At 38.7% G+C, this 23,818-nt stretch overlaps 2 protein-coding genes across 3 annotated transcripts; both read left to right on the plus strand.

Annotated features, from left to right (window-relative positions):
- Positions 1 to 298: 298 nt before the first annotated feature.
- Positions 299 to 14,592, plus strand: LOC103478052 (C-Jun-amino-terminal kinase-interacting protein 4). Of its 2 annotated transcripts, none has more exons than XM_081597556.1 (28): positions 299 to 441; positions 1,871 to 2,243; positions 2,348 to 2,542; positions 3,644 to 3,764; positions 4,634 to 4,704; positions 5,152 to 5,216; positions 5,552 to 5,621; positions 5,981 to 6,150; positions 6,303 to 6,565; positions 6,862 to 6,919; positions 7,244 to 7,396; positions 7,501 to 7,543; positions 7,652 to 7,776; positions 7,903 to 7,956; positions 8,771 to 8,911; positions 9,472 to 9,604; positions 9,724 to 9,810; positions 9,882 to 9,929; positions 10,051 to 10,192; positions 10,327 to 10,369; positions 10,469 to 10,549; positions 10,657 to 10,724; positions 10,810 to 10,958; positions 11,618 to 11,789; positions 11,940 to 12,053; positions 12,125 to 12,223; positions 12,503 to 12,592; positions 14,309 to 14,592. In XM_081597556.1, the coding sequence occupies exons 2-28, from the start codon at positions 2,145 to 2,147 to the stop codon at positions 14,356 to 14,358; spliced, it is 2,904 nt and encodes a 967-aa protein (XP_081453682.1). In that variant the 5' UTR covers positions 299 to 441; positions 1,871 to 2,144; the 3' UTR covers positions 14,359 to 14,592. The 2 variants fall into 2 exon arrangements, with proteins under 2 accessions (XP_081453682.1, XP_008429747.1); XM_008431525.2 differs by lacking the exon at positions 14,309 to 14,592 and adding an exon at positions 12,676 to 13,514 and having other exon boundaries at positions 300 to 441.
- A 2,955-nt stretch (positions 14,593 to 17,547) lies between these two features.
- Positions 17,548 to 23,361, plus strand: ccdc106a (coiled-coil domain containing 106a). The gene is made up of 8 exons (XM_008431526.3): positions 17,548 to 17,692; positions 18,129 to 18,198; positions 19,519 to 19,617; positions 19,713 to 19,934; positions 20,061 to 20,117; positions 20,237 to 20,512; positions 21,227 to 21,385; positions 21,474 to 23,361. Exons 1-8 carry the CDS (start codon positions 17,690 to 17,692, stop codon positions 21,788 to 21,790), a joined length of 1,203 nt encoding a protein of 400 aa, XP_008429748.2. The 5' UTR covers positions 17,548 to 17,689; the 3' UTR covers positions 21,791 to 23,361.
- The last annotated feature ends 457 nt before the right edge of the window (positions 23,362 to 23,818 follow it).

The raw sequence follows: 23,818 nt of genomic DNA on the forward strand, positions 1-23,818 counted from the left end.
CATTCAAAATTGCACACACCTGAATATTTGCACCAGCGCCGTTCCAACTGAACATGACACGGGAAAACTCGTTTATTCTCATGCATGTAAGATATTTCAGCAGGTATGAGGCTTGGGAAGGCTTCACCAGGATCACCTGACAACCCGCTGTAACCTACTCAAGTCACGTGTCATCGTTCAAGTTTCAGGAAACCTTTTTTTTCTTTCCGAAAACAAAACTACACATATCCCGCCCCTTTTCCAATCCCATTGGATACGGGCCACAGTGTCGGGGCTCTGATTGGACAGTCAGAAGACATGTCTGCGCACGTAAAATATTGGACAACAACCCCCTTCTTTAAACTGGTTTCAGAAATTGATACCGTCTCCGACGAAAACGCACGAAACAGCTGAGTGATATTCGTTTGTAGAGTAAAAATCAACCCAGAATCGTCGGTGGAGGTAAGTTTGTTGTTAGACAACTGAACATGATAGCCACAGGGCTAGTTTTCTGGCCAACTGACAACTTTGTAAACTTGCTGCCAACGGTCTTCAAGGTGTCCACTGTCAGTCACTTTATTTATTTATACAGGCTGGCAAGACATTAGATATTCAGACTGGGCTTATTTATGCCCTTATTTTAATAACTAATAATGTTAATAACACGAGTCTTTTGCTGGATGCAACCTGTTGCTGATCTATTTGCATTTAAAATTAATCTTATAAAGTTCTGAAATCTGTTTGTGGCTATATTTCACAGAAGAAGGCATGATAATTGGGTTGGTATAGTTACACAAATCCCATTCGTTGGTTGATTTACGTTTATGTTTTTTAAAATGATTTCTGTCCTTTTTTACTTATGCTACTCAGTTTTAATTCAAACCTGCATTAATCCTTCATCTTTGTCAACATTAAACTCAAAAGGTAATCGTCTATATTCATGAATTTATTTAGGGAATATTGCCTTCTTTATTTCATTTTTTGCATCAATTATAGTTTCTGAATCCATGAAAAAACATGTCTAATCAGAGCTATTGGCTAACAACTTGGCATGCAGTAGATCCTCAGCGTAAAGATCAATTTCTCATGTTCTACAGAAGCTAGTGTGTAATATATTTCTGTCATAAATGTTACAAGGAATAAAAGTAATAATAATAATAGGGATGAGTGTGTTACTTAAAAAAAGTAAAACAAATTATTGCTTAGGCTGTCCATCATGCCCTTGTTTGCCAGGTTTGCTGTATAATTCAACTGTAAATAGCAAGTCCTCAGTTTCCCCAACACCTTCAGCGCCATCATTATTCTCAGTTCAAACCCACCCATTTTGTCGCTATGTACTTTAAGCAAGGTATATCAGTTTATTCCTCTGTGTTGTTTGGTATTTTTGTTAAATTATGAAAATAAATGCAAAATTCTCAGTCACAATTGAACACGCTGCTAATGCATTTCCGAAGACTACATGCTACGTCCTACTCTCAGATTTTGGGCCTAATCTCGATATACCAGCAGACTCTCATGAACCACGAAAGATTAGGACCCCTGATGAACCAGTAATTTCTTTGAGAGACCTGCTGTGAGGACGAAGAAGGTCCTGGGTTCGAATCCCAGCCTGAAATCCTTATGCATGGGGTTTGCATGTTCTCTTGCTTTATAAAAGACAGATATTTCACTGATCATCTCTAATAATATTGTTTGAAAAGAATTGCTGTAATTTATTTTACCAAACGGGACTCAGATATTTACGTAATAAAGTAAAACAGAACTTAAAATGGTAGTAAAATACAAGCATTCTAACTGTCTAGTGGTCATGAAACCAAAGAGATTTATTATTTACAAGTTGTAATATAAAGAAAAGCACTAATCACTTTATGTTTTTTGTTTGTTTTTTCAGGATGGGCTCTGAAACTCCTTCAGCCACCATGCAGAGTTTGCTGGCAGGCCTCTGAGAGGATGCTCCATTTACTGGTCTGCAAACAAACCTAATGCTGTGAAAAATGGGTGGTGCCAGTGTTAACAGAAATGTCAGAGAGCTAGCTAGACTAGTTCTATTAGTTGACAAGGAAGTCCACTCCTTTGCCACAGAATTGTAAGAAATTACTGTTGGCCTCAAATTTGGAGGACGTTTTTGTAGTAAATTATACCGAATTTCAAAAACTAAGAAGCCGATGGACTACAGCGAGAAAGTGCTGTGTGGAACGGGGGAGGTGGAGCTGGATCCAAACATTGTGAGTGAGGAGGCAGGAAAACTTTATGCAGAACTACAAGTAAGTATTGTCTTTTTTTTTTCTTAGTGTAAATGTGAGTAAAAATATTATTTGGATGTGGTGAAACACCTGGGCTCTCTTTCTGCTGCTTTACCCTTCCATAGAATGTTATTGAGACTCATGGTGAAGGTGTGGTGGAGTCCCTGGTGCCCACGTTCGTGTGGGTTTTGGAGGGACTGGCTAACTGCAAGGCCCAGCTGAGAGAAAGAGAGGAGGAGGCAGAGAGGGAGAAAGCTGAGCGAGAGGAGCTGCTGGAGAGATACCAAGCAGAGAAAGCTCTGAGGAAGGAAAGTCAGGAGGTGAGAACTGATCCAGCATTAAGTAGCAGATTGATTCATTTAGCTGGGAAATGAAACTTCTCATATTCAAGTGTCCTGATTCCTGACAAAGGCGTGTAGCATTTTTAAACTGCAACAGATTACCACCAACTTGCATAAAATGTACATACAGCTAAAACCAGAAGTTTATACACCGAATAAAAAGACAGTTTACTTTTTCTTTTTTTCACTGTATGAATTAAATCAGACCAAGCTTTTCTTGTTTTAGATCAGTTATGATCACTAAAATTATTTCTATTTGCTAGAGGCCACAATAATGAAGGAACGAATATGTCCGATTTATTTAATAATGTCTAAAAAAATAAGTTTACATACAGAATGATTACCATCTCTGAGTTAACACATCTGAAACATGATGCCTTCTTCTTTGATATGATGGGAAAGTCAAGTGTTTTAGTCTGAAATGTGCAAATCTCCCCTAAAAGAAAATCTTATGACTTTGTGAAGATTGTGGCTCAATCTGGAGTCATTTTGTACAGTGAAACATGTCCTGTACTAACATGGGCTGAAAGGCCACTCTAACTAAAGGGATAACCTCAAGCATAGTTTGCAACTATGTGGTCATAAAGTGGCTTAAGGACAATAAAGTCAATGTTTTGGCATGGCCACCAAAGCCTGATTTCAATCCTAGAGAGAATTTGTGGGAGAACGAGGTGACCTACAAGCCTGACCCAGTTCCACCAGTTCTGTCTGGAGGAATGGACCAGAACTCCAACAAATTATTGCGAGAAGCTTGAGAAACAAACACCCAAGTCATTCAGTTCAAAGGTAACGCTATCAAATCCTGAAGAAATGCATGTAGACTTCTAATTTTGAAGAGATGAATAATTCTGACTTTCTTTCTCTTATGGTTGCGGCATTAACACATTTTTTAATGCTAACTTTCGTAAAACAAGAGAGGTTTGGTCTGATTTAAGTTCAGACAGTGAAACAAAAAGGCTTGTGTCTTTTTATTCTGTGTAGGTAAACTTCTGGATTAAACTGTATATAAGATTTTTTTTTTTAATCCAAAAAAATGAACTTTTCTATATCCCTGAGCTGTTAAATGTTTGTTTCTTTTAGAAATATCTAGAACTGGACGATCAATTCGAACAAGAGAGGCGAGCCATGAGGGGAAGAGAAAAGGATAGAGAGATGCGGGAGAGAGGTCTGGAGAAGAAAGCAAGACAACAAGCTGATCAATGTGAGTTTCTGAGTAGTAAAGAATATACATTTAAGTAAATCCATATTTCCAGAGTTTATCAGTTTTAATTTTTCCACGCAGGCTATAAAAATTCCTGTCTTTTATGTAGTAAAAAACAAAGACTAAACTAGTCATTGATCTATAATTCATGCAGCTCAGAGGAAAAAAAATTTAAAAATTTGTACAGGTTTGTGCATCCATTGACGGAGGGAAGTTGAGGTTCTTCTACGTCTGTAGCTTTCTACCAGAAGTTTGAACGTTTTGTGCTAACAGTGACTCGTGTTTGAAACTATTCACAGTTCTCTTTACCTAGCCCAGTTCCAGCAGCTGCAAAGCATGATGCTGCCATCACTATGCCTTTCTGTGGTTATGTTGCTCTTTGGGAAATATGTTCTTGTTTTGTTGGGTGTTTTTTGGACCAAATATACTCTTTTTGAATTATGGATAAAAGTTTAACATCAGTTTCAACACATGATGTGTAGCTCATTTTCTGCGAGACGTTTGGTAAGAAAGGGCTTCCATCTTTTCACCTTGCCCTATCACTGAGACACGAGGAACACATCCAGGGCTTGACAGAACATCCTCCAGCTCCTTTAATATTCCTGTGCTCCTCTTGACACACACACACCATCAGTTCTCTGGTTTCTTCCAAAGTCATGCAGGTTGGTTTAATAGGCCTAAATTGCCCTCAGGTGTGTGTGTGTGTGTGTGTGTTTGCACGCTGCTGGAATGAACTCCTGTTTCTCTGTGGCCCTGCTGGGATAAAATGCAAATTGGTTGAAAATTAGTGGTAAACCACACGTTTAGACTGTATCTCCATTTATTTTGACTTGAAAGACATCCTAACAGTGCCTTCTGTTTCCTTGCAGTGGTGGCCTTGGAGGAGCAAAAGACAAACCTTTCCAGAGAGCTGAGTACACTGAGAAATGCTCACAACAAGGTCAGATACTCCTCTGCAGCCCAAACATTCTCAATCCTGAACAGAAGTGTGTAAGCGATAATTAAAGACTAAAATGTAATGCCAATACGGAGATCCTAGGGATTTGTACAAATTGTTGTTCAGACTTGAGCTGGTTTCAGTTTTTAAACATTTTTAGTAAAATGAAACGCACAACAGATCAAATTGGACAAGATAAAGGATAAAAGTATGTCTGTGAAATTACATGATCATCATTTTTAATGTATATATATTTTTTTACCAGAACAGTTACTAATCTTTTATTTTAGGTTGTCAAAATAACATTCTGCCCCAGATAAATAATACTGTTAAAATATAAAATTTTCTTTTGTTTACTTTGTTTACCTTCAGTTTAACATGGTACCATTTTTATCCCCTGTTAAGGAAAATATGTGTTGTTTCTAATGTCATTCATTATCTCTCCTTTAGTTGACTAACTCGTATCGAGAACTTCTGGAGAAAAGGAAGGAGTCTGAAAGGGATTCTCCCTTAAGGTGATTTACAGCTCTCTTTTCTTGAAACTCTACTTATTCGGCTCAGTTTCCTATGCAGGAAAACTATAAATTATCCATGGTGGAAGATTTTGTGTGACCCACATGAAGGTTCTAAGATTATTGAGCTTTTCTAAGTGTCAAACCAGCCTGCTGTTTCTGCCTGGACTGTAACAGTGCCTCTATTTACCTCCTAAGATATTAACAGTAGGAAAGAGTCTTGTAAATGTTTAGGTTTGGTTGTAGATGCTGTAAATGAGTCACGAATCATAAGATGATTATTTCTGTTACTTAAGAAGGAGTTTTTTGTAACATCTTCTCTACATGTTTGGACTTAGAAACCATGTGCGTCCCAAGAATGCAGAATTCCCATCTCAAGTGTTATCCGGATCCAGTGTTAACGAAAAAGTGAGTACGACTTTTTTTTCACTGCGGCTACAGCTGCAAGTCTGAAATCGAAAATCTTTACCCATTTTATTTTTGACAAAATAACCCCAGCCCAGTAAGGTTTTAAAATGTTTGTCCTCACCTGTGTTGTGTAATGTTCTCTAACAAACCTCCAAGGCCTTCAGAGAACGGCTGGATTTTTACTAAGACTAAAGTACATAAAGGGCGACTAGGTTTACTAATTTGGGAAATTCTCAAGTTGTGCTTCTCTTTATTTAGGGGTGTTAAAGCAAAAGGGTGTAAATATTTTTGAAAAGTATCTTTTGTTTTACTCCATTCTTATAAGCTGAATCGGTGCTTGTTGTTGGGTTTTTTTGCAGATTATTAGGAGACCACACTCAAACTCTGGCCCACCAGCCCTGAAAGCTCTAGAAGTCAAGGAAGAAAAAGTGTTTGATGTTGCTGAAAAACCTGCGACGGATCAGTTCGTCGCCGACATCATAAGCTCCACGCCTGAGCTGACACAGTTTCACAGCAGTGTGAAAGCAAGGTAATCCTACACCATAAATTGGCTGATAAACTTCTGGGATTTGGATGGAGAGCTTGTGAGTGACTGTAATTATTAACTAAGGCAGAGTTCACTTCAGCGTACCAATTTCTTTTGAGAACATCTGGCTCTTCATGATTTGACTTCCCATTCAGCACCCCTGACAAATCTAAAACCGATGAGCAACTAACTGATGAACTGGAGGACGAGTTGAGGAACTTGGATGAGCTTCAGGCGGAAGAAGTGAAAGGAGACGAGGTGGAGGAAAAGAACCAGAAGGATGGGGAGGAAGGAGAGGAGGTGGATGAAGAGGACTGCATCGAGTGGGACCTTCGCAACACAGACTCTGTATTCTCCGAACTGTCAGAACTGAGTCGAGATTATTTGGAGAGTGTAGACCGAGGGGCCAGCATCAGAAGTAAGTGAGCTTTCATCGATGCTATTGTGATATCTCCCCCAGTTATTCTTTTTTTGAGTTCATGATAACAGAAATAAATATAGCTAACAAAAAAGTTTTTTTTTTTTTTCTCGTTACAGAGATTGTGGCATTGGCTCAATCTTGGTAACAGAGTTTTTTAATTCCTATTAAAGGGCATTTGCACAGTTTAGCTGTTTACGTCTTGGTCATGAAAACACAGATTAAAGTCATACCACTACTTGCTGTCACCAACAAGTGTTTTTAGACAAAAAGTTCTGCTTCTTTTCTCTGTGTAGGCAGTGCAGACCAGTTTGAGGAGATTCTCACCCAGTTTGAAGAACTGAAAGTCCTCCAGTGAGTCTTACATTTACATGCGGTTTTCGTTTGCTGTGGCCTACTAGTGTTTTTTTTTTTTCTTTTTAAGTGTATTTTCAGGTTTCCTGGCATGTGGGTTTGTTGCTTCTGTATATACACTAGTTACACAGAACAGAAGGGAAGTGTGTAGATTTACTGTATATCTCAACCATCATTTAAACATTAAGGAGAACGTTAGGGGTGTGTGCACGCAAATGTTTAGAGCAAAAAAAGAACCTATTTCCTGGTTCCTTAAGCAGTCTTGTAAGCATCAAATTTGCTTTCTTAAGTATGGGGGGAAAAAAATAAATATTCTGTCTGCAGTGAGTCAGTTGAAGCTGCTCGTAAGGCACTGATATCCCGGGTGGTTGAGCTGACCGACGATCGCTCTGCCCTCGCCCTGGAAGTGGCGACTCTTCAGGAAACTGTGGCGCATGTAGAGGGACGGCTAAAGGAGAAGGAAGAGGAAATTAAGAGGTGTGGATTGCATTTCTACATATTTAATTGATCTCAAAACAGACAATTTTTTTTTCTTTTCACCTGAATATATCCTTTTCCTCTTTGATCACTGCTTGTCGTAGATTACGGAGAGAACTGGAAACATGCCGGCCTGAGGATCCTGATGTAAGGAATTATTCCAGTTTTAAGAAGAATTGATTTTTGAATTTAGTAACTATTGACTGTGAATTCTGACCTTTTTAAATCAAATATTAAATCCATGCTTCCCTTCAGAATGGATGCACATCCATGCGTCCGTTCTCTCGCTCTGAAATGGCTCGTGTGGTCATGGAGAAGAACCAGTACAAGCAGCGTCTGTTTGAGCTGCAGGAGGCTCTGAGACACAGTCAGACGATGAGGTAGTTTTAGTCTGTCTCTACGTTTTTTTTTTTGTTTTTTTTTTAGGAATTTCCTAAAGCTATTTGCATATTTATTATATTGATTTATTCCCCTTGCACTGGATTCTTTTTTATTGTTTTTCCTAGAGCAACAAAGGTGGATAAGCTTACAGAGGACAAAAAATCAAGTGTTTGGAAAAAGTAAGTACAATTGCCTATCTATTTATTTAAACATTTTTCTTACCCATAATTTTCTTCACATAAATTACAGTTTAGTTGAAGAATTGAGCTCTGTAATAGCAAAGCAGACTTTGCTCCCATGCATACCTGTCTGGTCAGTAATTAAAGCGAGCTGTAAATGTGTACTGGTAATAAAAAACTAAATATAAATAAAAGAAATACTACAATACAGACTCATAAATCATGCCAATAATAAAACATTGCCTTTCTGCATGCTTTGATATTTGCAAAATGTTAAATATGCTGCTCAGAATATGAGATAAAATATTCTGTTTAATGCATGATGAGTTGTACCTTAGGGACACGCTTTTGATAAACAATGTTTCAATACATCACTCTTTAGTCAAATCACACTGTAAACATAATTATTTTAGTTAAAACAAGCAAGCTTATTCTTAGTCATAAACATATTATTTTACTGTCTAATTATTTGGCATTACCAAATATTACTAAATAGTTTCTTATTTATAGAGCAATTTGTCTAAAGTCAAATGTAACACAAAAGCTTCATGGGAAATGCCTTCTGTCAATTCAGGGCCATCCCTGATAAACAAAATACTCACATTTGCATAAACTCATCCTTAAGACATGGCTTGTAGTTTAAGCAGCAACACAACAGAGGGGTTTCATTTTCAGACTTGTAACCAATTGTTGAATAAACCTTTGCTGCCATAGTTGCTTTTACAGTACAACTAAAGTGAAACCACTTTGGCAGTAGATGCTGATGTTACTTTTATTAATTTTATCAACTGGTTCATATTTTCTGTTTATTCAGATTCAACCGCTTGTTTGGCCTGTCCAAGGAGCCTTTGGTTCCTGCTCCGACTTCCCCGTTGGTTCTGCCAGCTTCCTCACCACTGAGCCGCTCTCCTCAGGGGCCTTCACAGCTACCAACAATTAATAAAACCCAGGCTGAGTGAGCACGTTTTCCTGTTCTTAGCTGATTTATTTTTTTTACAGTGAATGTTAACTCTTGCATACTTTTGCATAAAATGTTAGGAAAATCTTAAACATCCTGTGCAATTTAAACATTTTAGTTTTAAAATTGTTTGAATGAACAAGCAGTGGACATTGTAAGAGGAATAAATCACTTAAGTAAATTGTGACGTACAAAACATTTGCTTTTTTAAAATTCATTAATACAATAATCTTCTAGTGTAATGATGCCTTAATTGGTATTAATATTAGTATTTTTACTCAAATAATATTAACAATTAGCACAGTGAAGCTTGGACGTTTATTTTCTTGGAAATGTAGAATTTTGTCTTGCCTAAGAGATTTCCAGATGGCTGACAGCAACTTTGCTGTAATCTGTTTAGCCTTTCTGTTATCTGCTGAAAGTCTTGATCTCTCTTGCAGCCTTAACCACAGAATGTAGAGAGAGAGTATAAAAAACACACTTGTTTTAAATTATTCCACATTTTTAATCAATAAAATCTGTGTAAATGTCAAGTGGTTAAAATCCTTTTTCTCCAGATCTGCTGCTCCTGCTGGAGTTTCTCCGCGCGCCCGGAGGAGGGAATTCTACAGAGACATCCGCTCCCATGTTTGGGGAACTCTAGGAAAGCGACACATACATGGCTGGAGTTTGCCACTGGCAAACACTCAGGTACTCCTCAGGCTGCCGTTTCACTATTTGCTTCCTACCTGCCTACCATTAATGCTGCTTAAAAATTGCGGGAAATTACACAAGCGCTAATGCATGAGGATTAAATGTGATTACTCCAGGAGTCTGGTGAGCCCGTTCCAGAGCCTAAAGATGTGCCCGTCTTAGTTCAACTCAGACTCTTGGACCAAAGGGACTCCACCGCCAAGGTAAACTCCCAAATGTTAACATCACACCTTTTGGAGTGAAACTATCTTCTGACTTCATTTTTCCTGTGCAGCTCAACTGTGCTGTTGCAGTCACACCTGAGATCTCAGGAGAAGCCACAGTAAGTTTGTTTAATGCGTCTTCTAATGACTCCTCTCCACCCGGTCATGATTAACACCGCCTAAGCACAAGTCTGCTCATGCCGCTCATGTGTCCACGTTGTGTCATCCCTGCCCTGCCAGTGTTCTGTGTGGGTTGTTTCGGGTCCTGCCTCGTGCAGTGAAATCACGGTGATTGACCCAGCACGGTCCAACACAGTACTGGATCAGTTCAGCCTCCCTCCCACAGCCCCTGCCCTCTGCGTCTGTGCTGTACCCCCCACAGGTCAGTCCTGCATCAAATGGCTGCAGCGTCTTTGTTTTATTTTTTTTCTCTATTGATTTAATGTTTTGCTGAAATCGCTTGGAAATGACTCGCCGTTTTCCTTTGACACGTTCTGGTTGGTTTTGTTTTGTCAGAAAACTCGGCAGGGACTGTGTGGATTGGAACTCAGGAAGGAAGGTAGCATTGGCTGAGAAAGCAGATCTCTTCCACATGAAACACGTTTTCTTGACCCTCATACACAGCTCCTTTCCTTCATCTCCTGTCTTTGTTTTGCAGTATTCTAGTACATCCAGCTTCTGCAGGAAGGAGGCGATGTGTGCAGTCAGTATGCCTCACAGAGGGTGTGCATTCTCTAGTGTGAGTACGGTCTGCTCTGTGTTTACATATTGGATTTTAAAAACTTATCCACAGATATTCCCCCCCATACTAAAAGTAGTCTACATTATGTTGACTCAACTTTACAGGTACTCCAACAATCAGGTTATTGCTGGTTTAGCTGATGGTACTCTGGCATTTTTCTCTCAAACTTCAGGTAATCGGCATATTGGCTTCTCATGTTTTGCGGTATTAATGTTCAGCGACAGAAACGATGAGATGTTGTGCGTTTGGATCCACAGACGGATGGAATCTGCAGTCGCACTCCGTGATGCCTCTTGGAGTAAACCCTTTGCAGCCCATTCGCTGCTGCCTCGTAAAAGGCGCTCGTCTGTGGGTTGGATACTGGAACAAAGTTTATATCATAGACACTGACAACAAGAAAGTAGAGGTGAGAAACGGAAATGTTCTCTAAAATATGGTGCTGACTGTCTTATAAAACCTGTATCGACTTTTTTAAGTGTTTTTCAATTTTAAATGTAATCATCTTAGAACCAGGATCTCACTATTTATTTTAATTTGAAACCATCTACATAATTGGATTATGTTTGTTTGATTTAATTATTAATTTTGAGATTCATATTAGACAATGCATGACATCCTTAGACTGTAGCACTGTGGCTATATATATATATTCTTTTTATTCGAATAAATATTTACACCATCATGCAGAACACACTTGATGCTTCACAAGAAGAACTTCATTTCATCACGTTTGGATCATCTTCCAAACATTTTCAAATATACCAGCTCAATATTAGGGTGGCTTCCTGTCAAGATTAGCTAGAAGGTCTGCAGTAATATTGATTCGGTGCTGAGCTTGTTTCTGAGGAATCATTTCAGCCATGGCAGTTATCCAAAACTCTCATAACTAAGATGATTCCTCAGAAACAGGATCAGCACTGGATGGAAAAAGAAGCCAAAGTGCAAGAAAGGAACTTTGAAACAAGGGATGATTCAAGACTTTTGCACTTCTGACTTCCGTGTGCATATGTATTTAAACTTGCTGTATTTGTATTTGCCATCTTTATTTCTCATCTTTCTTCCCAGCAAGTATTTTCCGTATCGGAGCGCAGTGAACAGCAGGTCCGTTTCCTGTGTGCTGGAGGAAGTGGGGTTTGGACGTCCTGCAGACTTGACCCAATCATCAGGCTGTTTGACTGGACTACTGGGCGACCGCTGCAGGAAGTCGACTTCACATCTTTGGTCACTAAAACACTAGGTGCTTAAACTGTGCTTTTTTTTTTCTCATGACCCTTCCAGTTTTACTGAAACAGTGTTACATTTATTTGTCATCAGTTTGTTTTCTTTTAATTTGCGACCAACTCCATTTAGTTTATGGCTTTTTTTCACATTCCTGTTTGTGTTGCAGGTCAGCCCTTCTTGACGCTCTCGCCTCTCCAGATCTCCTCCCTCTCCATCATCTCTGGCCGTCTGTGGGTGGGCACCGGTGGTGGCGCCATTTTCTCCATCCCCCTGTCAATAAGTATGTCAAAATGATTCCATTTAATATCATTAGAAATGTGCTCTGGTATTAAGGGAACCAATTGTCCACAGCGTCGGAGGATATTTCCATCCCATACTGCTCCACTACATCAGTCCAGCTGTCATATCACGGACACAGACAAGCAGTTCGATTCATCATTGCTGCTCCTGGTAAGAAATTAAGAGCTGTTACTATAATGTAGTACATTTTTATTTTCTTTCTTTAAATAAATGTCAATTTATTGCAATCTTAAAGGCTAGAGTGTTCTAAAATTATGACACCAGATTAAAATCTAGCTATATTTTCAGGAATATAAGCAGAACACTGTCTGATCAACTTTTCAGACCATAAAAACAATAAATTCACTAACCTAATGACAGAAATCTACTTTTAATGTCTGTAAATATACATTTTTTTAATAACATGAGCATCCCGTCTTGTCCTTACAGGCTGTTTGATCACGTCTCCTGGCAGCAGCCATGTTACCACTGCTCAGCTCATCCTCAGCGGAGGAGAGGGCTACATCAACTTCCGAATAGGTGAGTTCAGTTTGAACACTAAATGGTGAGTGAGGAGCGCAGCCAACGCTTCCATAAACGCTGAACAAAACTAACCTTTTCAGGAGACGACGCAAGCGATGAGTCGACTGAGGTGTCTCAGTCGACGCCCCAGCGGTCTGAACGTAGTCACATGATCATCTGGCAGATTCCCGGCCCTTCTGTGCCCAACCCTTCGCTCTGAATGTCCAGCTCCTGAATCATGTCGGATGTAAACGAGCATTTACAGCACCAGAGCCTCCTCTCAACGGTGCACTGATCTGAACAGAAATCTCACAGTGGCAACAAAAAGCCTTTGAGATGTGATTTTTTTTTTTGTATATTTCTAAGTCCTGTACGTTGTTTGTTTGACTAGATTATGTCTTTCTATGTGCCTTCATCTGATTTTTATACCCAGTCTGTATTTTTCATCGGTTATCAATTTTTGTTTTAATCTGATAAACTTTTGCACAAGCGATGAATTCAGGTTCACAAACACTGAGATCTCCAGTAGAACAATCCTCCATCCTTGGATCATGAAGCTTGGTTTATCTTGGTTTGCATAACTTCACTGGCATACTGGATGCGGGTTTGTTTCTTCTTTAAGCATAAAGACAATCATGTCAGAATCTTTTGACGCTGCATTCAAACTGGGAACTTGATGTGTGGTCTTGTGTCCTGGGACAGGTATCAAATCCTGCCTCTTAAGTCCAAGTGGAGTAATTGCAACAACTTGCACATTATAAATGCGTCTGTGTAAAATGTTCTCTTGAATCTCTTTAAGAAATTATTTATTTTTCCTGTTGTTTGCCTAATGAATCAAAGTGTTTCATGTGATTTCTTAGTGCTTGTAAAATAAGGGAGAGATGTTCTTTAAAGTGTCGTGTACAGTATTAGTGTGGCATTACAAGTTTAAGCAAACGTATCACAGAAGCCTCCTTTTTTTTTTCTTTTTTTTTTTTTCTTGGACAGACTAAAGTATAGGTTCTCAATCAAATCTTGCAGCATTGGTCATTTTTTATGTTATTGTGTAAATCTCTATCCAGATTCATGTCACTAAATTAAAATGTATTTAAAAAACCAAATCAGTTAAGGTAAAACACACAATGCTATATTTCAAGTCTTTATTTCTGATGATAGCTTCCAGCTTAAGCATGTTTAAAAATTTGCGACTCTGGAAATTACAATATTACTTTCAACTGCTTTAGATGTAGATTTTTTGTTGTTATTATTATTTACTGACTTGACATTGTTTTCCAGTAGAGAGTTGATAACACATTTGGCAAAAAGGGTAAGCCACTAAAAAGAAGCTGGCTGTTCAGACTGCTTTGTAGTAATGTAAAGTTCAGTGGAAGGAAAAAGTGTAGTAGGTACACAAGCAGTAGGGATAACCAGAGCTTATTTTCAGGTCTCCCTTGAAAGAGTTTCTTGAGCATTTGGTGTGGTGGGTATTTTCCAGGCATGTTGTGCCATTTTATAGCACAAAGTCAAATTTAAAAAAATTTATATTTATGACTTTGAGAGAAAAAAACATGAATGAAACACTTTTTTTTAGTGTGAAGATCCTCAGATGATTTGGGGTTCCATATCATCTGCTGGTGTTTTTTATTGTATGTCTTATTAAAAACAAAACAAAAGAAGTCCATAATCTGTTACAGGAACTGTTAGAGCACGCTTCCCTTTACTGACGAGCTTGATGAGGATGTTTTCATTTCCCAGCAGAACCTTGGACCTGCCCAGACTGCCACAAGCATCAATACCAGCTTTAATGATCATGGTGTTGCTATACTTGATTGACATGCAAACTGGTCTGACCTGAACCCCAATCTAGAGCATTGGCTACCAAACCTGTTCCTCAAGTACCCCTGCCCTGCATGTTGAGATGAGATGAGTCTCTGCTCCAGCACACCTGATCCAAATGATCGCCTCTGCAAACACCAAATGCTGTGGAAACCTTTTTATCCACCATCCATTTAAGTCAGGTGTTTGGAAGCAAGGAAACATTTAAACGATGCAGGGCAGGGGTACTTGAGGACCAGGACTGGGAACCATTGCTCCAGGGGATCGTCAAGTGGAAGATGAGGACACCAGACGCAGCAATGCAGACAAACTGGAGGCCACTATTAAAGCAACTTGTGGTTCTTTAACGTATTAGCTGACCCAAAGGGTTTGGGTTTTCATCGAGTGAGACCCATAATCATCAAAAATAAGTAGCAATAAATATATATTGAAATATATTACTCTATTTACAACGAATATATGTGAGCATAACTTTTTGAACAGATTTACTGAAATTAACTTTTTGAGGACGTTTTAAATTATTGAGCTATACCTGTAGCAAAGAATAACTTAACGAGGCAGCTGAGAAAAGACATTCATTGATAGTTTTAATATCAAAGACTACATAAACTAGTGCATGTGTGCATACTTAATCAAAACATACATATTCTGTAAAGGTTGACGGGCCTTTTTCTAATCAAAAAACCGACAGAAGGAAAAGCCCTGAATTCTGCTTTTGTTTCAAGTCATTTGGCTCAACAAGACTCAAAACCAGGCCGATGCCTCCACCGTTTAACTGGGACTGCTGCGCAGCGTGGGGAGCCTCATCCTCCGGCTGACCGAGCGAGCCAGTCGGTCCATAGCAGAACCCATCCGTCCACGCGGGTCTTTTTGTAAATGCAGACCTTCGATGTTGCCGCTATACCAAAGCACCCAGCCGGCCATGGAAAACAGCACCAACAGAGCTCCGGAGTACACCAGCAGATCCCCAAAGTCTTCGCCCTGGATCTCTAGGGAAGCGAAGACGCCTACCAGCAGGGACGTCGCACCCAGCACGTCCATCACCACGGCAAACACCAGAGCGAGCTTACAATGGGACAACCCGTCATACTTCTGTCCCATGGCTGGGCTGAAAGAGAAGGACGAGCTTATTTAGACATCAGTGTTGTGTATCATGCTGGCTGTTCACACTTGTGAGCTCTTGCTCATCGTATAAAAATGGGTGGTCTTGTCCTGCATCCTACAACACCCCAACATCTTTGGCGGAGATGTGTAAACAGACAAGAAATGAATCCAGCTTTTAATCAAATTACATTTATCCATCAAGGAAACAATTCCACATTTATTTTGAACAAAAATCACTGATGCTACACTGATCCTAACCCCTGTTATTAATGCTTTGGTTTTTGCTTTGTTTTGTGTCTTTCTATAGCACCCTGACCTGGTTCTCTCCTGTATGCAACGAGGAGCTTTTACAAGCGAAACCCTATTGCAAAGATATGTAACATAACATAAAGTAGCTACCCAAAAAAATGAGGAAAGCAGTGGCACCAGTAGTTGTGTCACAAAAATCATTAAAACAACATTAAAAAAATAATAATAATTAAAAGTTAAAAGTGAGTTTGGATTTTGAATCGGTTTAATTTGGTTTGAGCTTGTCGATACAGAAACAACTCACAACAAATGTCTCCTCTGGTGAACTTTAACTACAAATGCGACTGAAAAACATCATTATTACATGATCTGAAAGGAAGCATAATGAGATTCTCTATTAACGAGATAAAGGTAAAAATACAAAAGAAATGTGATCATAAAAAACTGCAGGACATGTGTCGTAACTCTGAATGTCGTTTTAGCACATGCTTACTCTGGTCTGGCCAAAACAGTTACCACACCTGTCCTGATAAGTCATCACATTTTATTTTGAAAGTAAGCTTAAAACGAAACCTCATTTGAAAGATTTTAATTGTTGTTTTTTTTTAGAAAAGATTAATCACTTACCGATTTGTTAGGAAGGCGAATGTTTGGTATTAAAAGAAGTAAATCCGGACCAAGATCGTATGTTGTCCGCCTCTCTGTGTCTTGTGTGGGAGAAACCAGCCGCCGAAACCTGACACCTTGTCACCTGTTTAACCTGTCCGGCAGTTTTACCCAACAACGCCAACAACAAAGGGCACAGCACAGCTGGGATCTTCCTCTTTCACATTCTAAAATTGTGTCATTGAATTCTTTACGTAAACTTAGTAGCAATACGGTTAAGTAAACACTTGTCAAATAATGTACAGTTATTTAAGATAATATGACAGAGCGGAAAAATAATGTACATTTTTTTGAGAGTGTTGAAGTTAGCATTTGATTCAGCTGTTCACTAAAGGTCTATTCCACTGAATTTCATGAACTCGTGACCAACGTCGATCTCTAGAAGAGGTGCAGTTTCATACACCTCAAACTATGTTCGTTCTTTCACCATAAGACAAATAAAGGTGGACATGAAAACATGAAATATAAACAATGTATCGCAAACACTCATCTATAGCCAGTGACACAACTTGGTGAATCAGTTTTAGTACTGATATTTAGATGGTGTCAGAAAATAAGAAATTATGCAGTTTCTGGTTTTTGCTTCTCTTTTTCTGTGAAGTGATGCTTTTATTATTATAAACATGAACAAAAATAAATCATGCCAAACTTTAATAAGTTGTATTTTCAAACGAAAGAAGACGTGTTTAAACTGGACTTATTTTAAGAGGTAAAGAGGTAAAAAACAAACAAAAAAAACACTTGATTTTTTGTTTTGTTTTCACAATTTGAATGACTTTTACAATTCATAAAACGGAAAACAGTAATGACCATAAAATCACTTGGTACGAGTTTAACTGTTCTGACTCTTTAGATTTCGATCTATAGCGAGTTAAAGGTAAGATTTTTACTTTTAGAGTGAAATAACCCTTTACTCTGAAGGACATACTCGGAATCTACAAATCTGATGCTAACTTCAGCGATGTTGCTTTTTACCAACATTTATCCAACGAAGTATAACTTGTATTTCATCTCGTTTCATTTTTTTATCGGCTTGTCTTTCAATATAAACTAAATCCAAATATATGAATGCTCACTACATAAAACCTTTTGTAAATGTTTTCTCACTAGCATATAAACCGTCAGTCAACAGCCGGAAATGACGTCACTCGGTGCTGAAAAAAATATGCTGTAATTGTTATTGTTAGCTTGTTAGCTAGCAGACGAACCCCTGAAATGGCGATATGACTGAGTAATAACGGCTTATTACATATGCACCACTAAGTTATAACTAATCCTAAAATGGTACGTACCAGTTTCTACGGTATATATTTAAAGCAGATAGATTTTTTTAGAGCAAGAATGACGGAATTAAAGTACTTATTGTGTATAAAAAACGAAATGGTGATTATAGTCTGGCTACATTTTCTGGGCTAACAGGCTAAACCTTGTTTTGAGCTAACTCCTTTCTCCTTTCTTCAAGACGCTTCAGACATATATTTCCCAAACATTTAATCCGTGTGAAAGAATTTTTGTTTCATCGAATTTAATTAGTTCTGATTTTTTTGTCCATCTAGACAAAAAAAAAAGGACACAGGTGAAGGTTCCTCCGTGAACAGAGGTTTAGAAATATTGTCTCTATTTTTAATATATAATTAAAAATTAAGCTTCATGTTTTCTGCATGTGTATTTGTGACTTGTTAACATTATTTTCGGTTCACTTAACTTTTGTCTGTGGCAGATGGAGGACGGTAACAGGAGTGACGGACCTTCCACATCAAAGAGCCATGTAGGCTCTTTTCACCTGCAGAGTAAGGTCTTAGTTGTTTTAAAGTCCGTATCTAAATCACTGTTATCACTGAAGGGAGCAGAAAAACAGATGGTTCCAGTAATACGTACCCAATATAGACAAACTATCCTACTTTTGAAAATTTCTCCCTCACTTGTGATCTTTTTGTCTGATTTTAAAATGCAGACTAGTTGTTGAAAAATGTTACGGACATGTGATAGTATTTATTTAGCGCTTTGTGAAAAGATTGCCATCATCTAATAACCAGGTAAACCATACATAGTTTCCTAACTACAGAAAGTACACTTCAGCACACCTGAGCACAGTGAAAATTTCCTAGTGGGAAATGTAGATACAACTTGGATATTTCTGAATAAAATGGATCAGTTCTTCAGATGTAACTAATTAGTGGCAATTACTTTTTAATGCTGCTTACACACAAAGTTAGAGTTTATTTCTCTCCTGTAGGAGAGATTTGTTTGTTACACTGCACAGAGACATTGCACTCTTCCATAACATCACAAAGATAATAAATAGAGGACTAATGGATTAATAAAGACGTCAAAACTAATGTTTAAAATAAGTGGACAATGAGTAGAAATAACATAACAATCACAAATGAACTCAAAACCCATTGGAACAAAACCCACGCTCCTCTAACAACTAGACAAAATTAGTGAAGAACTAAACTGTGGAATTAGTTATCTAAGTAGTTTTGTATTCTGGACACGGTCACCTTCTGCTCTTTGTTCATTGATATCTGTTGCTGATAAAAGAAGCAATTGGTTATGCACGGGACTGGTTTTATTTAGATTTCTTTTGAAATGCATGAAGAAAGAGTTGGTTGAGAATTTCTAACCCTTCAGCAAAAAAGATTACAACTAAAGTCTTTGAAGATCCCCAACTGCTGCTTTTCATTCCATAAAGGTTGCTAAGAGACTCACAGAGTACAAGGATGCTTTCAGCATAACCCAGTTTTCCTTGGACTTGCACATTAGTCATACATCTTGTGGAGCTGGGTCAGCAAACTCCTATATGATTATTTTACAGCTTAGCATTTCAAAAGGAGAAGTCACTGTAGAGTTGCAAAATATACCTCTTGACTACTGTAAGTCTTTAACCACAGATGTATTAAAGTATTGGGAAAAGTAATTGTATATATATTGTACTAAAAAGCAACTCTAAATCAGCAACTGATTCTCCAAAACACTTTGGCTCAAGGGAAGTGAGGGAAATTGGCAACAATTTGCTTTAGATTGCAACCTTGTAGTTAATTGCTGCAAGTAAATGTGATTATCCTGCTTTAGATCATAATATATTTAATGATTTTGCCTTTTTTCAGCTCCAAAAAGCGAGGACACCTATGAGATTGCCATTCCCTTTGAAGAGAACAACTTTGAGCAGCAGGGATTCTTCAACCAGAGCGATCAGAACTTTGACGGTAAAAGTCACGCGATGCATTTGCTGTCACCTGTCACGGCTCTTGTTTTGTGGTGCAGCACCTGTGAACACTGGAGCCCTTCTTGTCATCCTCAGAACCAGCCTCGAGTGCGGGCCCGTCTACAGTCAGCAACTCGTACATGGTGATCAACAACCTGCGCACCCAGCTCCAGATCTCTGTGGAGAAAAACTCATGGCTGCAGAAAAGAATCGAGGATCTGGAGGAGGAGCGGGACTTCCTACGGTGCCAGCTGGACCGCTTCATCTTTTCCACGAAGAGCCAGGGACCGGAGCAGGGTCAGAGTCAGTACAGTAACGGTGAGGAAAGACTCTTGCCATCTGAAAACACTGTCAATAATCAGATTAATGTTGAAACGTTGTTGAAGCGGTTCTTTTTTTAAAATAAAAATAAGAATTTCCCTTTTTGTGTTTTGCTTAAATCAGGATATGAATCTAGGCGATTCAACTGGAGGGCAAGAAGAGAGGAAGACCGTCCCGCTGGTAAAAAAAAATAAAAAAAAATCACTTATGCTTTTTGATTCCAGCTTGTGGGGCTGTTTGTTTATTTATTACATTTTCATGATCACTAAGTCGTACTTTCTTTTTTTTTTTTTTTATAGAACAGCAGAAAGCAGACCAACAGCATTTCCCTCAGCGCCAGTTTGTCCAGCGAAGACCTGGTCCTCCCACTATGGTGCCTTCCAAAAACCACGTCTCCAATCCAATATCCTCTCAGCTCTCTAATATGAATGCTTTGTACAACACAACACAATCGCAGGCCCTTTTGCAAGGCCACAGTCACAGCACCTCAAGTACAACAGGCAGTGGCAGCAACAACAAAAACAGCAATGCTGCGAGATCATCCTTAAACCAGCTGAGTGGACGCAATATCCCAGGTAATGAAAATGAAATTATGTATCTGCTTATTTGATTTAATGAGGAAGTTATTAAATCAGCATCTCTTTTTTCTGACTTTCGAGACTTGCACTAGAAAGCTAAAAGGTACATGTGTTACGTTAACATTAACGTATGTAAATAAAATGAAAGAAGTCAAGAGTAATATGACACAGACAAAAAGTCTAGTTTAAGAATAGCAATTCTGCCCTTCACTGACAGGGAAGAATGAGGAAAAAAAATCAGTTTCAGGCTGTCAGAGATGAAGATGTGGCTAAGTTTGAAAAAAAGTGGTCATTCAGTCAGTAATATAAATACTGATGGATAAGGTGTTTATGCCAGGAGTAATGGAGAAAATCAAGCCAAAAGCATGTCATTTAAACATCAATTGCAAACATCTGTAAGTATTAAGCATTTATAGATTTTGTTCCGTTAGAAGCCTGAAAAAGCAGATAAAAAATCCGGAAAATCAAACCATACTTCTGTATATTACTTCTTAACATCTTCAGAAAAATGTGATTATATTCATCTGCAAACACTGCGCTGTCTAAAAACAGAGCATACCTTCTAAACAATCCCAAAGCCGCATAATATCGCCGAGGCGGTTTAGCAGCAGCCATTGTATTATAGTGTTACTTTAATGAAGTCGGTGTGTCTCATACATGTGTCCTATGCCTACTGGGTTTTGTGAAGCAAATTATTTTTCACCCTTACAGATTCCCTCTCACTGCTGGGAGAATCTGATGAGTTCTTGGAGGAGGACGGCTTCATCGAGGAGGACGAAGGGGACGATGTACTGTCAGAGGCAATTAGCGCCAACAGGCAGCAGTTAAAGAGGAGGCGAGTCCTCCGAGCGCCGCGAGAGCGACAGAGAGGTGACGCGGAGATCCTGAAAATAAGAGACTCCGAATTTCATTGTCATTCCGGCTGCGGCTAACTCTGCTCTGTTTTTCTCTTTGTCAGTGAAAGACGCCGCAGGAGTGCTTTTTCGCTACAAGAAGATTCTCCTGACGTACCAGCGCCTCAAAAACATGACCAAGGCCTTCCAAATCCACGGTGTTGACCGCAACACCGTGGCCTCCACCACGCCCATCGCCGAGCTGCATCTCGTGGCCCCCGAGAAAGTGGCCGAAGTGGGAGAGTTTGACTCCTCCAAGGAGAAGCTGCTGGATTACGCCCGACGCTGCTACCTCGCCCTGGACGAAGAGACGCTCAGCAGAGTGCAGGCGCTGAAGAAAAATAACCTGCTGCTGCCCATATCGTACCGATTCAGGCACTGAGGGGAGAAGGAAATACGAAGGGAGAATTTCTCCTTGGCACAGACGGTAGAGGTGAAGTCAGAAGAGGCTAATTACCTCCTAATGCAGAAAAACACTTTTTATTACATCTAATCTTTCCACGTTTCTGTTTTTTTTTTTTTTTTTTAAATACAATTTATATGTATTATCATTTGACAGATCCTTGCTAACATGAAAATGATTGATGTCAGCTGTATAGTGGAGGTAGAGACAAGGGGATTCTTTTGAAATGAAATTAAGTGTTTCTGCAATCACAGAGGACTGTAATTATGGTAGTTCTTCAGTCATTTTTTTCTTCATTTGTGTTTTGCAAAGACATTTTTTTTATCCTGATCTGCTGGAGGGCAGGAATTCAAACACTACTTTAGATGACTGCAGTTTGTTAAATATTCAAATTTATATCACTTTGTTTGTATTCTGCTTTGACACAATCCCGTAAGTGTACTAACTTCCAGTGTGTAATTTTTTTTTTTTAGTTGTGACTCATTTTTGGAATATTTTGAACAAATTATGCCCTTTTCAGAATGATTTTCATTGCTTTCTTTTTACCGTGACTGTATTTAGTGTCATTTTTATTTGCCTTACTGGATTTTTGTATGATCCACGTTTAGAAAAGCTCCATATTTTGTTGCAGTCCTCCATATTTAAAGATGAGGAGAACAATCATTAAATTAGAAATTAGAAACATTTCGAAAGGATAGGTTAGTCTCAAACCTTTGGTGCCGGGGCACCAAATGTCGATCAACAAGTCACTGGTTTTATCGCTAACCTTGCATTTTGTCTCAGAAATGTTGGTCGTTTTTATTTATTCTTACCACTGGTAACACCAGTTGCACCTCTGCCTAGTTTTAATGCTGCATTTCTTTCTTTCTTCAAAGGATTCCAAGCAACTTTTGTATATGTCTTCTACCAAGTTACCATAAATGTAACCTCCTACGCTTCTGGTATTAGGAATCTTGTATTGCATTGTGAAAATAGCACAGTTTTATATTTTATGGCTCTGAGCTATTCCACTACATAACACTATGAGGTTTTTTTGTAATACTGTGTAGGTTTTGGTTCCTTGTAAAAACAAACAAAAAAAAAAAGTTCTGTGGAAACAGCTAAAAATTGTCAGCAGAAACAGAGGAACTGTTCTTTACAACATGTGCATGTAAAAAGAGCGTTTGTGATCTGTTGTGCGTTCTTCAAATTTCAAAGCAGGTGATTGTAATTTGCTATGAAATGCAACTATTTTGGCAGTGAAGGCAATTATTTAGGATTTTGTTCTACAGCAGAATCATACTGTGTAACCATGAGTCCATGAGTAAACAATTCAAGAGCAATAAGGGAGCTGCAAAGTTACCCGAGATTCCTGCCCGTTCACACATTTCCACCTGGGACAGTTTCTACTTGCAGCATGAGTCAAATGGCAGTAAAGCATTTGAATTCAAATAAAAACAACATTTTATTCTGTAACCTTCAAAAAACAAATCTCTCCGATGAGTGCTGATGTTTCATTAAGAAATTGTGTTAATAGAAGTGAAATAAACTGTTTGTTTTCCCCCCACTAACTGATGTCTCATTTTCTTTACGGTATTGATGTCAGTAACTGTGTTTGATGTTTGAAACAAAGCGATTTCCTCTGACTTTTTGTTCATGTTTTTAGTCTTACTCATGATGGATGACAAATGTGGAACTACTTCAGTTTTCTACTCCCAAGATTTCATTTTGGGGGCCCTCTTATTTAACATCTCATCTGTTGCTTAATGTCTTCATCATATAAAACATTTTGAATTTTCTAGAAGCCAGACTGATTCTAGTCAGTCAGCTGAAAGCACGAATTCATTCATCCACTATATCGGTGGTTCGAACTGTGGTGGTGGTGTAATGGTGAGTGAGGGATACATTAGCACACATTGGGCTAACTGAACACCGTTTGAGTATCACTACCATCCTCGGATGTTGCTGATTATTGTTTCCATTCATACATGCACGCAGGATTGTGCAGTATTCTAGAATAGCCGTGTT

This window comes from Poecilia reticulata, chromosome 16, assembly GCF_904066995.2.
Source record: "Poecilia reticulata chromosome 16, P_reticulata-male-v2, whole genome shotgun sequence".
NCBI lineage: Eukaryota > Metazoa > Chordata > Actinopteri > Cyprinodontiformes > Poeciliidae > Poecilia > Poecilia reticulata.